The 16,020-nt window shown below is 48.3% G+C and overlaps 1 protein-coding gene across 1 annotated transcript in view; it reads right to left on the minus strand.

Annotated features, from left to right (window-relative positions):
• The window catches only part of ARHGAP5 (Rho GTPase activating protein 5), a 631,911-nt gene that overhangs the window by 80,807 nt on the left and 535,084 nt on the right, over positions 1-16,020 (minus strand). Inside the window, exon 5 of the mRNA XM_078659393.1 lies at positions 10,228-10,359. Coding sequence (XP_078515519.1) covers positions 10,228-10,359 — 132 coding nt within the window. The remainder of the gene's footprint in view (positions 1-10,227; positions 10,360-16,020) is intronic.

Below are 16,020 nucleotides of genomic sequence, written 5' to 3' on the forward strand. Positions count from 1 at the left end.
GTAGGCCTTCTTTTCTTTGGGCTTCTCCAAGCCCACAGCCGTCAGGGTCTCAGCCTCCGCTTTCATGTGGGCCCATCTCATCGTACGCATGCTTGCCGAACAGGGTTTCCCCCGAGAAGGGCAGATTGGCCACCCGCTGCTGGCCTTCCGGCTTTAGTGATGTGAGCCTGAGCCAAGCATGGCGTCGCTGGTTGATCCCATGACAGTACCCATGGGCCGCCAAAAGCGAGATATCAGCAGCCCCGCGGATGACCTGGTTCGTAACCAGCATCCCTTCCTTCAGGATCTCCTGGAAATCCTCCTTCTTATCCCGTGGCAGGAGTTCCGTGAACTGCTGGAGGGAATCCAACAGGGCATGATCATACCGCCCTAGCAGAGCCGCATCGCTCGAGGCCTTCATGGCCGTAGATGCCGTCCCACAGGCCTTCCTGCCAGCAGAATCGATCCATCTGCTCTCCAGGAGGCACGGTAGAAGACGGGGAGGTAGAATGTTGTTTCCTGGCCGCCGTCACGATAACGGAGTCCGGAATCGGGTCTATCCGTAGAAAAGCAGGGTCGGAATCCGGGGCCCTGTATTTCTTAAGAAGCCGGGATGGAGCGGCTTTCGTCACTGCAGGCGTGAGGAACAGCTCCTCCGCGGGCTCTACCTATCCTGGTACAAGCGGCAGTAAAGGGCGAGACAAATGCGTCTTATGAAGCGTCTCAAAAATCACGGAAGTCGTAGGTGTTGGAGCAGTCACCGTGATTCCCAATTTCGCTGCAACCCTCAGGAGCACATCCTGGAACGTGCTGATGTCGTCCACGGGAGACACTCTCGTCCCCGGGGACTCCGACGTCGGGGAGTAGGTCCTGGAAGAGTCCGTACGAGACTGTGATCCTCGCCTCCTGTGGTGCCGTCTTGACCTCGTGGAGGACCTGCGACGACTGCGCAATCTCCCCCTCCGTCTGGAGCGGGATCGCGACCTCCTTGGCTTCGGCTGTCCCGCCGGTTCCACTGGGGTGGGCGACTTTAGTTTGACTGGGGCCCTCGGCCGAGGGGTCCCCTTAGGAGGAGTCGGATACCTGGCAGTGAAACTGACCTCGGTGGAATTGGAGGAGGCTTGTCAGCTGGCAGCTGAGGTTGAGGGAGAGGCTGAGGTTGAGGAGGAGGTGGAAGTGGTGGAAGTGGAGGCGGGGTGGGAGCCCGCGGAGGAGGTTCTCTCGGTAATGGAGGAGGAGGAGGCGTAACTGGCTTCGGCCTAGCAGGGGTATACACTACGGAGTACACCGAGCCTGGTGACCCGCCCTCCTTACTAGGCTGGGACTTTGGAGAGTCTTCCATAGGCACTTGACGCCTGCCAGACTGACTCCGGGCGCCAGAACTCCTTCTGCGCCTTCCCGGCGTTGAAGAATGGCGACCCGATGGCGAGCGTCGGCCCCTCGACGGCGAGCTTCATCTCCTCGACGGTGAGCGCCTATCCCTCGACGGCGAATGCCTTCGCCTCGACGGCGACCTCCTTCGCCTCGACGGCGACCTCCTTCGCCTCGACGGCGACCTTCGCCTCGACGTCAAGGATCTCCTCGACGACGACCTTCTCCTCTTCGCCGACGGCGAACGGCGGTGTCGCCTCGACGGCGACCGCCGAGCCTCTCGACGTCGACAATTTGACGACGACTCCGACGATGAAACAGTCACCGGCGATCTCGACGGCTGTCTGTTCAGTTCCCTCGACGCCGCTTAGACCCAGAGCCCTTGGGAGACGGGGAACAAACTGCAGTCATCCCTCTCGATGCCGTAGTGGGTGCAATCGACACAGACGGAGAATGGGAACGTTTGCTGGTCTTCCTGCCCCTGGGGAGCCCCCCAGAGGCCTCAGCATGGGCAGAGGAAGCCCCTCCAGACCCACCTTGTAGCTTCAGTCTTCTGTCTTCGAGGCCCTGAAGCCTGATCTTCATCCTATCCCTCAGGGTCCTGCTAAAGAAACCCTGGCAGATGTCACACTCCTCTGGGACATGAGATGAAGGAAGGCAGATGATACACACCTCGTGTGGGTCCGACTTGGCCTTCTTCCTGGAGCACTCCGGGCATTTGTCGAATAATGCAGGCATATTGACAATTAAAGAGTGCACCAAAAGACAAACAGGAAGAAACACCAAAGTACTTCAAGAAAAGCACTCAAATAACTTGAAAAAGTGAAAAAAAATCACCAATAAACCCTTGAAAAAGGGAGAGCTTAATGCTCCAGGGTCCTGCTTGCAGGAGCCGGAAAAAAGAACTGAAAGTAAAAGGGACCTGCAGTGCATTCTGGGATACTGTGAAGTTCTGGAAAGTTCTCTTAAAGGCACAGTATCCTGTTTTGAGCCACATAATGGCAGCCTATGGGGCTTGTCTGTCCAAGTCTTCCTCTCTATCATTCCAGAGGGTTTTTGCTGTTAAAGCAAGGGAAATCTGGACAGGCTTTGCTGTTTGTGGATTTTTGGTGGAATTTCTAGTTGAAGTACTGGACAGTGTAGCCTGTGGATATAGGCTGCATTATCTGTCTTTAATTCTCTCTTAAGTGTCTGTGCAGTTCTGCATTTTTCGACACTTTAAGAGATTATTTTTGATTGCTCCGGGGTTCACGCACATGGGCGGGATTATTCACTAGATTATGACTATACACAGAGATCCCCTACTACAGAACAGTTCTTTCCACTGGCATGGAGCTGGTTGGCCTATCATATTGTACAGCCATCCATTTCCCTTAGCCCAGATACATCTAAAACACTTTCAGGCACCATAAGACAGTATGAGGCTTTGTAAGTATGTCGATGTTCATGTGATGATGAAGGGTTAAAATCATGCTCTGCCATCTGATCACCAAAAAGAGCACTTCTTAGCTGCCTTGATAGCCAAAATGTCAAATATGGGCCTATCAGCGAAAACCCCAAAATATGCTTAAAACCCTCCATTTTTTGCTATGCATGATCAACAAATTAGATCCCACAAAATCCCTGAATCCCGGGGTTATAGACCCAAGGCAAAGGCCAAAAATACCTGCCTTAGGCTAATAGAATGCACAAGGCCACAATAATGTTAAAAATGCATTTCTGCTGCATTGAAAAATAACATGGTAAATTGGCCTGACGTGAAGTACAGTAATTTTCCACAGCATCAATACCAATGCCCACACACACACACACACACACGTACACAAGACCTAGCTGGTGCAGGTTGACACATCTCAGGGACTTTCCACTGAAGTCTTGTTTTGAAACTTAGCTTGCCGAAATAAGCCGCAACTTCTTGCAAAACTAGCACCTAGCGTAAGTTCCGGCCACACATACATTTTTAGAAATATGTACAGAACAAGATGTTTTCTGTTTATGTTCTGCGGTCAAGCATGGCCAACCGACCGTTAGAACACCTGACCGCCCCCCCTGTCCTAGGACAATGCGGTCAAGCCACCTGCGTCAGAAAATACGTCAGGACAGTGTCAGTTCTGTGATTTCAGGTATAAAAGATTCACCATCACAATTAGAAGGCAGAACTTTCCAAGCTGACTTTTTGGGTGGTTCTCCGGTCGACCGACTATCTGATTTGGGACACGCAAACCTACTCTACCAGGTGATGCCTTCCTGAATGAGATACCAGCTTAAATTCTCTTAATTATCTCAACTTGCTAAGTGCTTTTTCATCCATACCCATTTCCTTGCATTAGTTAAAGGTATCGTTTAGCATTAGATCCTCTAGGGTTCTTTCCCCTAGGTAGGTGTCTTAAGGCACTAGGCCTGATAGAAATGTACTTCATAAAATCAAGCTGAAATTCTATTATGCCTTGTTATTAATCTTAACCTCTGATGTTTTATTCTTGCTCAAATATTTAAACCTGCAATGATGGTTCTCTTCAGGGAAATTGTACAACGTATTTTCTTGAACAGTGTTTAATGTCTTCTTAACGTTTCCTCTTTACGCTGAAAGTCATCGTTTAATAGCTAGCCACTTCTGTTTGCATCGCAATACTTTTAGAGACAATTGATTTCTTGCATACTTTCTGGCAGAGTGAAGCCAGAGCTTTTTAAGAGTTATCTTTGGAAATATGCCTTGTTGATATACATGTGTTTGTGAAAATAAACGTGCCACTCCAACTTGAAAAGTCGTCATTTTCACGTTATTACTCTTCCTTCTACCAGTGCCTGATTGAGACGATTATCCAGGTCACAGTGAACGTGCCACACCCTCAAGGGGGCTCGAAAGGGGCCTCTTCTCACCCTCTTTCAGCGAACACTTGAGGTGCGAAAAGCGGAGGGGGGACAGATTTGTAGCAGTGACATCTTGCCTCAAGTTTACAACCTTCTGCTGTGCTATCACCAGTACTTGACACACTATATTGTTTTTCAAAGAAACAGTGTTGGGTCGACAAACATCTATCGAAAGAAACCTTACAAGAACAAATTGTGTTTTTGTATGTGGAGCCCACAGTTCCTATCCCACAATCTCAGGTGGGTATAGGAGACCCTGGACAAGAGATGTGTCCATGCAAAAATAATTTGTATTTGTGAAGCCCACTTTCACTACATGTGGCTCTAATACCAGATGTTTATGGTTACCCCAACTGAGAGTATCTGATATCCTGGTTTTTGATTCTGGCCCCAGCCTCACACCAATCTAGTTGCCGATCAGAAGCCTAGGCCGGTGTCTTAACAGGAGTGACGTCCGGGACCGTCCTGTGACCTGGAGGGGCGCACTAGGCGTTCCTTCATTTTTTTTTTGTCAAATCTCTTTATTGGCATTTATATATTTCAACATTACATTGGGTGCCTCATTGTAAGCAAGACAGCTCTTCAACCTTGCTCGGTTGACAGCGCACCGGCAATGCGGCATATCAATGAGGCGCTACAACAGTTACAGAAAATAGCATGCAAGTGTATCATGGGCGCCCAGGCATACCCGCAGTATAAAAGAGTCAATGTGTCCACTTTCTGCGTGGAGAGACAAGTCTTACATGTATAGTCCAACTGCAAAGAAACATTTGCGATCGACAGAAACATCAAACTGCGGCACTGTCACCAGGATACAGCACAATTCGTCCCCATTTCCATCTCTTAGGCCCGCCCCCCCGTATACTGTCCCACCCCTCCCCCAAAGCTTGCATGTCACCATTTCTGTTGCTTCCATGTCTCAATTACATGTTGTGCATCAGTCAGCCTGCCAGGCACGCTACCCGCTGCGCACCTCCCCCTTTCACCCTCTGTACCTGCTTAGTCCCCCGTCACTCCCTCGCCCGCGGTGTTCTCTGCCGCCTGCAAAGCCTTAAGCATGCGCTCCCAGTGCTCCGCCATAGGTTCCCTGCGGAGCCCCACTGTTTCCTCCCTCTGGATGGCAGTCCACTCTGCTCGGGCCCACGACAGGAGGGACAGAGTCCATGCCCGCACATTAGGCGAGTCACTCGCCTTCCATCTCCTAGTGAAAAGTCGTGCCGCCGTTACCATCCGCAAATCCAGAAAGCGGGACGATGCCTTATCCTTGGGCGACCGCTTGAAGTGGTGTAAGAGATATTCAGGCCAGTTGCAAGGGAGGGTACGGCCGGTGCATTGCGTATCTAGGCGTTACCTCATTTTACTGACAGTGGACTACAGTCCTCATTCTGGGTTTAGCATGTAGAACAGGTGTGGGGCATACTCTACTTGGTGAATCCCTAGCTGGAATCAAACTTTTTTGGTTGGTATGACTGGAACGGAAACCTACTGGCACACTCATGTAAAGTTCTGCCTCTATACCTAACAGCGAAGGTTGTGCACGTTTGTGTAGGTGGCCTGTGTGGTACATGCATTGTGTGTTTGAGGAAGCCAGAGTTCAGGAGGCATGTAGGTTCCATTTTGGAAGCCCCTGACCTGTTCCTAAGCACAAGATGGAGGTGGGGTTGTTTTCCAAGACAGTGGAAGTATATTGCCGACATTGCTGATGCTGGAGGGAGGAGACCTAGGACACTGAAGTGGTGAGAGAGGAAACCAGGCTCCTTTAGAAATCCCTTTTCACCTTTTGCTGAGAGGAGTTGAGCTGCTGATTCGTCTTCCTGAGCTCAGCCGTGTGGTAGATGTTGGGGTGAAGGGTGTGGCTGCAGTCTCTATTGTTCAAAGTTAAAAGGACCCTTTAGGTGAGGTCAGCCCTTAATCTTCCCCTTGATCCTTGTTCAGTGTGGTTGTTGATAGCCAGGCACAGATATTTGACACCTTCTCATGGCTGTTATGGGTGCTTCAGGTTGTATACTACACAGTTGTGAGGAGCATCACTTTACACAAACGCTCTGTTTGGAGTGCAGTCTGGAAAGGATTACAGCCAAACCAGTTTTTAAAGTGCAGGGAGTGGATCCACATCTTCGGTCTGCTTTTATTGTGTAAAAGTGAGAACCACTGAGTCATCTGTTCAGTTTCTCTTGGAGGATGGAGGGTCCCCAGGAACAAAGACAGTGAAGTCCTTATGAATTACATTAGAGATCATTTAGAGAACCTGCGTGGGACAGAAAAAAACGGTGATGGACTCTGGGGATGGTACCGTAATAGGATCCCTGGAGGGGGAGTGATGTAGTGCCAGTTTCTCTTAGCACACAGTTTTCCCAGGCACAACATGTGTGTATATATATCCCCAAATGTGCTTCCAATGTTTCCCCGAGGCAATCGCCACAACTGATTTCTAGGGTACTGTGTCACTGACTCCAGAAGTTATTCTCTTGAGTGGGTTAATTCTAGCTGAGACCCTAAACTTGTGTCTGGCTCTCTAGAAAGCAAAGTCTAACAAAGAGGGAGTTGGACAGAGAGAAGAGGAGAGCAGCTCACTAGATAAAAATAGGAAAGGAGAAGGGAGCGCCCGGAGGAATGGACCCATAAAGAAAGAAATGGAGAGTGTGAGGAGCGGGGTAGGCAATAAAATGGGAGAAAATTGGAGAGAGGATAGCTTCAGATAAAGACTAGGTCAGGAAGGCAGCAAGATTAGCTACATCTGGAAAAAGCGATTCCACTACCAACTCTACAGGTAAACCTGGTAAGGGACCAAACGAGCCTGAGCATATGTATATAGAGGGACAAGATATCTTAGAAAAGTTTGTGAGTTTTGAAATTGCTTGTAGACCTCATTCATTGAATGATGTGTCTGAGGCAAGTTCTTTCATGAGTCATTGGCAGAATGCCTGCGGCTGAGCAAATGAATTATGAGCAAATGAAGGAAGCTCTAATTTGATGATTTGGGCTAAAGTCACCTCAGCACTTTCAAAGGTTAAAGACCTCAAGAAAGCATATGGTGTCCAATTGAGACCTGGTTCATGGTGTGTTGAATGATTGGAATGAGTGGCGTTAGTCAGTTGATGGTGAAAGAGAGAGAGAGATAGAGAGACTGAGACTCAAGGAGTACTCAACACCACTTAGACAATATTTTGTAGCTCTGCCAGAAAAGAATTCAGAGAAACTTCCATTGTTGGTTAGATAACAAGGCTAATAAAGGCTAGAGTAGCACCGCTCTAAGCAAACTGAGAAAAATAATTCTCAACAGACTGGTTCCGAATCAGAAGGTGAGGGTGAAGGCAATTATCAAGCTTTCAAGGGAACACACAATAAAATGGGAATTTGGTTCCAAGTCAAGAATACCACAAGGAGAAGTGAGGATAGGTAGGATCTTCCAAGCCCAAAGTAATGACTTGTTTGAAGAGTCACAAGGAGAGGCATTAGGAGAAAGACTGCCAGGATGGAGACCCCATACTAGCTACACCCATAACACAAACTGTGTGGATTGAGGGTGAAGGAATCAGCGAGGGCCCTGTTGGACTCAACCTAGTGGCTATGGACATTTGGGAGAGTGACCCCGATGCCCTGAAGCACATTCACCCAAACAAGAGTATCAATGAAAGGAGCGTTCCTGCCCTGAGAGATGCAAGAGCTCAAAGATCTACAGTTGCGAGAAAGTATCTCAAACTTGACGATCTTCTCGATGATGCCAGTGGCACAGTCTTAGGAGTCAGTGGAGCACACATGAAGTAACTGATTATGCGAGCTGAGCTAGAATCAATAGAAAGTCGGCCATGGTTGTTGTATGAAGTAAGAGAGAAGCAATGTGCAGGAGGTCTCTTGGGCAACCTTTTGTTTGACCCTGGTTTAGCCTACGCATCTTGTAAAACGTCCGCTGTGTTGACCTGAGAACAAGGCAGCATGTCAATCCCAGGAGGGGCCACTCCTGATTTGCCTGGATCAGAACAGAAGCAGATTATGGCAGGCTGGGATGCCATTGGCATCCACTACCCCTGCTCCAGATGTAGAGAAGAATGAGATCTCGACTGCAGACAAGTGTTGGAGCCTGGGTCTCTGCCAGAGCTGCAGGGGTGGTTAGTTTTTGGAGGACCTACTCAGGAGGAATTTTGCAAGGCACAAGCTGATTGCCCTATGCTTGTAGATCTTCGGACACCCAGGAAGAGGTTGCCAAAGGAGTGGCTGGAAGGCATTATTTTGGCTTGGAGGATAGCCTACTATACAGTGAGGTGGTGAATTCTTAGCCAGGAGCCAGCAAAAAGCTAGTGGAGTCACCTGAGCACAGGAATTTACTTCTGTGACCTGCCCACGAACTAACAATAGCAGAAGACTTGGGTATTATAAAGACCCAGGGTAGCTTGGTCCTCTGTTCTACTAGCCAGGGCTGTGCAGTGATGCACACAGGGTCTGCAGAACCTTTCCCACCTGCGACACGAGCGGTATGTCAGGAGGGAAGGCCACGGCATCATTCATGCCATAGCCAGTTGTAGGTGTTTCATTTGAGTGGGTGGGCATAGACTTTGTTGGCCTATTTTTCCCCAGCAAGAACAGGCAACAAGTGTATTGTTGTGGTGGATCATGCCACCAGGTATCCCGGCGAGGTACCTCTGTGGGGCAGAAACGCAGTGGCTAGAGCTTTCCTAGGGATATTTTCCAGGGTTGGATCTCCAAAGGCTGATTTCCAACTATGAAACCAACTTTTTCTACTCATTTGTTAAAATTGTGGGACCTTGGGTGGTTTTCATGCTCCTCAGAGGCAGAAGAAAAATATTACCTTCTCTTTTTTTTTTTAAGTGATACTTTTCCAGCTATACTCAGTGAACAGGTCAGTGGAAAGCTAGTCCTGGTAGGTGCTTACCTTGGGCCTTCTAAGCATAGATTTGCAACATAAGCAAACATGCCCAATGGCTCCGGTCATCAACTGCCTATAAACTATATCCCTCTATAGCTATCTTCCAGATAACAACCACCGATCCTTCACAATCGTTAGTTCCATATTAGAGCACAATGTTACACGTTCCCAGTCAATACATTTGTAACATCAGTTCTCAATCAAGGTTATCTAACTAAATTGAAACATTAGAATATTGCTGCACAAATATAGGACTCTGGAATGCCACTAGAGCAGAAGAAAAAATCTCTGCATCCACTAACAATGCCAATGTAGAGGCCACAATCTTGACGCCATTTTGTCTCAGCAAACCTAACTGGGATTACAAACTGAAGGCGGAGCACTGCTGCTAAACTCGTTTGCCTTATCTCCATTTAAAACACATTCATCACTGAAGATTTCAAGATGGAGAATTGAACCTTCCCTGCAGGCAAACATTCTCTGCTGTCTAACAGGTGGGAAAGGCAGAATGGCAAGTCAGGTCTCCTGCAATTTGTTGAAATCTGTTTGTGTCTACTTGCTGTCAAGCTCCTTTAGGCAGGCGACGTCAATAGCAACATCCACAGAATATGGGACTACCAGAGACAATTTTTGGTCTGGGGAGGGAGGACGAGGGAAGACGAGTCAAGAGTAAGTGGTCATAAAGGTAGGAAGAAGCATCTGCCCCATTCAGATGCTCTAATCTCTTCCTACGATGAGGAAGGTGTGAAATCGAGGCGCGACAGTAGAAATGGTCGATTCTGCCAATGCTTCATTTCATCACCCGTCATTCACATTTAAAGATCTCAGAAGCTTGGAGACTGACAGTATTCCCAGCCACACTCCCTTCCCCTTCTTCTATCCCTCGGTTTGTGGTTGTAGTGGAGGGGATAGCAGGAGTGGAAAAGCAGCTTATCCAGTCTAAAACAGAGCTACCATCATTACGTCGGGCACGGAAGAAAATAATGGATAAAGGAAAGGTACTGAGAGCGTGCACAGGCTGGAGGAAAGGACCATGCCAAGTACCACAAAAGCCTTTAGTTTTCACAATTCAAATATCACAAAAGCCACTGAGTGACCCATTGCTTGGAACATTTACTTACTTGAGTACTCCAGGAGCTCCGGCTGCAGAGAGTGAGGGACCAAAGGTTCAGGCAGCTCGGAGAGGAAACCCTTCAGAGCTCCAGCAACAGCATTCACTGTGACGGACATGGACAGAAGGTTGAGATTGCGGTCTGTAAGACAAAGAGCTCGCAGTTAATGGCATGGCTCAGGAAGAATACATGAACCCCAACAAAAGAGATGATTAGATATCTGTTGTAAACAGCGTGTGTCAACACAGTCCAAGATAGACTTGCATGGATCAAGCAGCTTCATCATGCATGCAGATCTGCCCCTCACAGCCTCAGCTCAAGCCTAAATACGCTTCACATGAAGTCTGTAGTCTTGTTGAAGCAATACAAGTACTTATCGACTCCATTTTCACATTTTTCAAAGAACAATAAAGACATCAATAAGAACATCGGCTTTAAGTGTCGTTAGCCCAGGCTGTTCCATGTCAAACAGCAGGGCAATGCATGATAAAACAGGCACGTTTCTGCGTTCATAACTTTCAATCAATCATTCAGGGTTTGTAAAGAGCGGCTACTCACACGTGAGGGTCTCAAGCCGCTTTGGGGGCGGCTAAGGAGCGCAGATGATCCGACTAACTGCTGAGTTCATCCAAAGAGCTAGGTCTTGAGGTCCTTCCTAAATTGGCTCAGAAAGGGTGATTTCCTGAGGTGGATGGGCAGGGTGTTCCATGTCTTGGAGGGGAGGTAGGAGAAGGACATTCCTCTGGTTCTGGTCTTACGGATTTGTGGGACAGTATCCAGGGAAAGCTGGGCAGAGTGGAGGTGCTGTTGGGTACTTGAAATGTGAGGAAGAGATTCAGGTATGCGGCTCTAGCTTTGTGAAGGGCCTTGTATGCGCGGGTGAGACTATTGCAAAGACTACCCGTAAAACGGTATGTCACTGAAAGCTAGCAGCAAAATAGAGCGAGTGTGTGTGTGTGGGGGGGGGGGGGGTGAGGGTGAGTGTGAGAGAGTGAGTGTGTGTGTGTGTGTGTTTTCAGAGAGGACCTGGCTTGGCAGTTTGGGCTGGATTATTGGTGCAGGGTAAAGAATCATTAGCCTATAGATGGGCCTAATCTGAGGTGGCAAGGCGAACAAAAGAACGAGGAGTTGGAATGCTACCCTGAGCAATTGCCAGTGCTTGGACTTATACCAAGTATCAACCAATCACCTTTTGAGTGTTTGATGTAACCCCCTTAGTGGGCAAGGGTATGCCCAGATGTGGGTCCCTCGCTCACTGTGCCACTGGAACCCAGCTCCACCATATTGAAAAGCCATAATCGGGACGAAATCGGTCTTGGGTTGCTTTTATTCCGGTTTCAGAGAGGACCTGGCTTGGAAGTTCGGGCTAGACTGCTCCTGTTGGAGAGGGGTCAAGACTAATTTGAATATAGCTGGGCCTATTCGGAGGTGGCATGGTGGGCAAAAGTGCGATGGTTGGAATGCTACCCTAAGCGAATGCCAGTGGTTAGACTTATTGCAAGTATCCTCCCATTACCATTTGCCTGTATAATCTGCTCAACTCCTAAACGAGGGAATGACAACGAATGCAGAGAAGGTGTGGGAATCCATACTCCAATACCAACCAGTGTGCCTGGACTAGTCCACAAAAATCCTCTCCATGCCCCTTGTTAGGTTCTGATGACTCAGCCAACAAACACTGGAAGTCCCATATACAACTGTCTGCATTCTACTCATTGTTGCGGGGGAGGCAGAAGGCGACCTTTTCAACTGCAGAGACTCCACTGGTAAAACTAACTATGAACATCATGTGGGAAGTTTGGTCACTGACAAAAATGATGGCAGGCTGGCAATCTAGCTGAGGCTCCCTGGTACAGGACTATTTTTAGTGTAACATTCTGTGAAAGGCAACCCTGTACCTACGCCAGTCAGGGCACCCGCGGTTCTTGGAGGTTGTTGCGCTAGAAACTTACTCCGACTTAGGAATCTATGCCAGCAGCCACCTGTTCATAGAAATGTAATAATGGCATTCAAGCAAGGTTTCCATCCTACACCGTAGCACCGGGTGGAACGTTTGGCGGTGAAAGTTCAGATAAGGCTAAAGCAGCTCCATTGGCATAAAAACGACTGTCAATGTCAGATACTGCCCAAGGTCTGGCAGTGGCCTCTACGATGACGTATGAGACACCAAGTGTGCAAACAAATCTACCCACACAAGGTTTTGAAACCGAGAAGCTAAAAGGTGGACAGTGCAGCGCCCCTAGGCCAAATCAGTTTCAGATATAGGAGGAGTTTAAAGCCGGTCATGCCCTACATTGGCATTAGGAGCTTCTGGTGAGGACTCTTCAGTAGCCAAGTTCCTCAGAACCCTGAAAACAGCTCTGGATGTTAAAGACGTTTTTGAAGAGGACTTTTTCTGAGATAGTGCAATGGGGAAAGGGGCACACATAAAATTAGGATCCCTTTTGGAGGAAAATCGGAGATTGCTTTTTTTGGAGGAGGGAGGGACAATCCATGGCTTGGAGGCGAGAGCTACTGGTTTCTTCAGCTCCTAGTTCTGATCCATAGAAGTGGCAGAAACCCAAAACGAACTTCAAGAAAGAGGATGTTACTTATCCTGCAAGGCTCTGTAGTTTGTAGTGCTGTAGAGCGCATGCTCTGCACATTTCTGCCATCTAGTGTTGGGCATGGGAGTTTGCATGCAGTCTCTTGTGACTCACACCCCAATCCCACAATACATCAGGACAAACTCCATATTAAACCGTTTCCTCCCGCACAGACCCAACCAGGTGAAGGTAGTAAATGAGTAAGGGAACCAGAAGAGTGAAAATGTACAGGTGCGTTGTGCAAGTGAAAAGTAACCTCTGAACCATCAATTCGCACTCGGGGAGGAGGGAGGGTGTCTACAAGCTACAAACCGATAGTTACAGGGTAATTAACGTTTTCCATTTGAAGTATGTTTGTGCAGATCACATACAGTGGCTAGTGAGTTGATGAATAAGATGTCTGAAATAAAGTTCTGACTACCATATGCCAACTTTAGCTTCCTGTTGGGACCGAATGGCCCCCAATAGTGTTAAGTGAAAGTGTGTAGCTTACTCAGTAGCAGTCATACAAATGTCTGGTATTGGTATGTTACATAAAAAAGCCCATGTTGTAATGTGCTCTTCGGGCTGAATGGAAAGTTTGTTTTTTGCTTCCCCGTAAAAGACTTGTACACATTTAAATATCCACCTTGACAAACTTGACTTTGAAATGGGTTTTCCCATGTGAGATTTTGCAAATACGACAAAAAGCTGGTTTGTTTTACGGAAAGACCTAGTTCTATATATGTAAAACATGCTCTTTTAATATCCATTGTTGCAATGTTCTTCCTGCTACTGTTTTACATGAAATGGGGAAACCAGCTTGCAAAAAAAACTGGGATTTGTTCATAAGACAACTATCACTGTGTACCTGAAGAACAAGTTACTTGCCCTCAGCAACAATATATCTGTAAGAGACCTATATTAGTGATGGATTCCTTACCTTAGAATTACCCCTAGGCGTCAGACTGGACCTGGAGAATTTTTCTTCAGCAGTACCCCTGTGCGGTTCGATAGGTGCCTTCGGTCGACTCCACATTCGTCGTTGGCGTTGTGATCGCCAGAATGACGTTGCGGTATCTACTTAGACGCCGCCCCTGCGCACTGAAGTCAGTTCTTTACACTACATTCAACGACAGAAGTGCAGAGCCATACAAGACACTGACCACTGATGCATAAAACTAGGGCCCTGAAAGGGAGTCTATTACTCTAGAAGTCAGTCCGCAGAACAGGTAGGACGGGTGGGGCATAAGGAATCCATAACTAACATATGTCTCTTACAGATATATTTTTACCGAAGGTAAGTAACTTGTTCATATGAAAGAGACTATTAGTTATAGATTCCTTACCTTAGAATAGATTCCCAAGCAACACCGACCCCAGAGGTGTGTCGCAAACCAAGTTCATACCAGGAAGTCCTGAAGAACTGAACGGCCAAAGAAGCCGTCTCTCCGGACTTGGCCGTCCAGGCAGTAATGTTTAGTGAACGTGTGGAACGAAGCCCACATAGCAGATGTCATGAAGGAGGACTCCACGTCCCAAAGAAGTAGTGGCTGCCATCGCCCTAGTGGAATGGGCGTGCAACCCTACTGCAGGTTCCTTTTTTGTAAAGGAATAACACATTTTAATGCAAAGAACAACCCATCGAGAGATGGTTTGTTTTTCCACCGCCCAACATTTCTTGGCACCCACATAGCCAACAAAGAGCTGATCATCCACCCGGAATTTTTTTGTGTGATCCAGATAAAATGAAAGCACACTTTTTGGATGCAGACGGTGGAGCCTCTCCTGCTCTTTAGAAGGATGCGGGGTGGGAGGAAGGTGGGCAAAGTGATGGTCTGTCCTATGTGGAAAGAGGAAACCACTTTGGGAAGAAAAGAAGAAGGTCTAGTGCGAAGGACAACAAGGTCCGAAAGAACGGCCAGGAAAGGACCTTGAAGGTCACTCACCCTGCGAGCAGAGGTGATGACAACTAAAAAGTCCGTTTTGAGGGTCAATAGTCTTAGAGAGCAATTATGTAGCGGCTCGAAAGGAGCGCACATAAGGTAAGTCAGGACAAGGTTCAAGTCCCACTGGGGCATTACGAAAGGAATAGGATGAAACAGGTGAGTAATGCACTTAAGGAAGCGATTTACAATAGGAGACTTGAAAAGAGAAGGCTGATCAGGGAGGCGAAGTGAAGCTTAAATGGCCGAAAGATGGCCTTTAAGGGTGCCCAGAGCAGAGCCCTGCTGGGCCAAAGAAAGAATGAAGGAGAACCTCTGAAAAAGGGGCAGAAAGGGGATCCACAGCCTTTGCTGTGCACCATGCCACAAATGTGTTCCATCTACAGGCGTATACCGTTTTGGTGGAGGGACGCCTGGCTGCAAAGATAATGTTGCAGACTTCGGGAGGAAGGTCGAAAGCTGTCAATTGTCGCCGCTCAAACTCCACGCAAGGAGGAGGTGCCTGGACAGGTTCGGGTGAAGAACTGTCCCCTGCTGCTGCTACAGTTGGTCCTCCGGAAGAAGCAGTCTGATCGGAGGATCGAAGGCCATGTTCAAGAGCTTGGAATACCAGACTCTTCGTGGGCAGTCCGGAGCCACAAGAATTACTTGGGCCCAGTCACGCTTGCTCTTCTTCACCACTCGAGGCAGAAGTGGTATGGACGGAAAGGCGTATAGAAGACCGCAATTCCACTCGCGACGAAAAATGTTGCCTAGCGAGTGCTGCCTTGGAAATTCCAACGTGCAGAACTGCTGACATTGCGCATTCTCTTCGTTGGTAAATTGATCTAACCAAGGCTCTCCCCACTGCTGAAAGAGACCTTGCACCACCTCATAGTGAAGACGCCATTTGTGATCCATCATGCACCGGCAGCTGAGTTCGTCCACTCTGGTGTTTAGGGAACCCACCAGGTGTTGAACCACCAAGGACATGGCTGGAGTTTCCAGCCACTTCCAGAGAGGAAGGGCCTCCTGACAGAGGGTCCACGGCTACATCCCGCCCTGTTTGTTGCAATACCACGTGGCGGTGGTGTTGTCCAAGAACACCTGCACTACTCTTCCTTTGACAGAAGGAAGGAATGCCCTTCAGTGCAAGACAAATTGCCCGGAGCTCCAGAAGGTTGATGTAGAGCCTGGACTCTGCCGGAGGCCTCTGATCTCCGTCTCCCCCATGTGGCCGCCCCACCACAGAAGTGATGCATCTGTCACCACTGTGCACTCTGGCTGGGAGAGGGATCAGCGGTTGACCCAAT

The sequence above is a fragment of the Lissotriton helveticus genome, chromosome 9 (genome assembly GCF_964261635.1).
Source record: "Lissotriton helveticus chromosome 9, aLisHel1.1, whole genome shotgun sequence".
Taxonomy (NCBI): domain Eukaryota; kingdom Metazoa; phylum Chordata; class Amphibia; order Caudata; family Salamandridae; genus Lissotriton; species Lissotriton helveticus.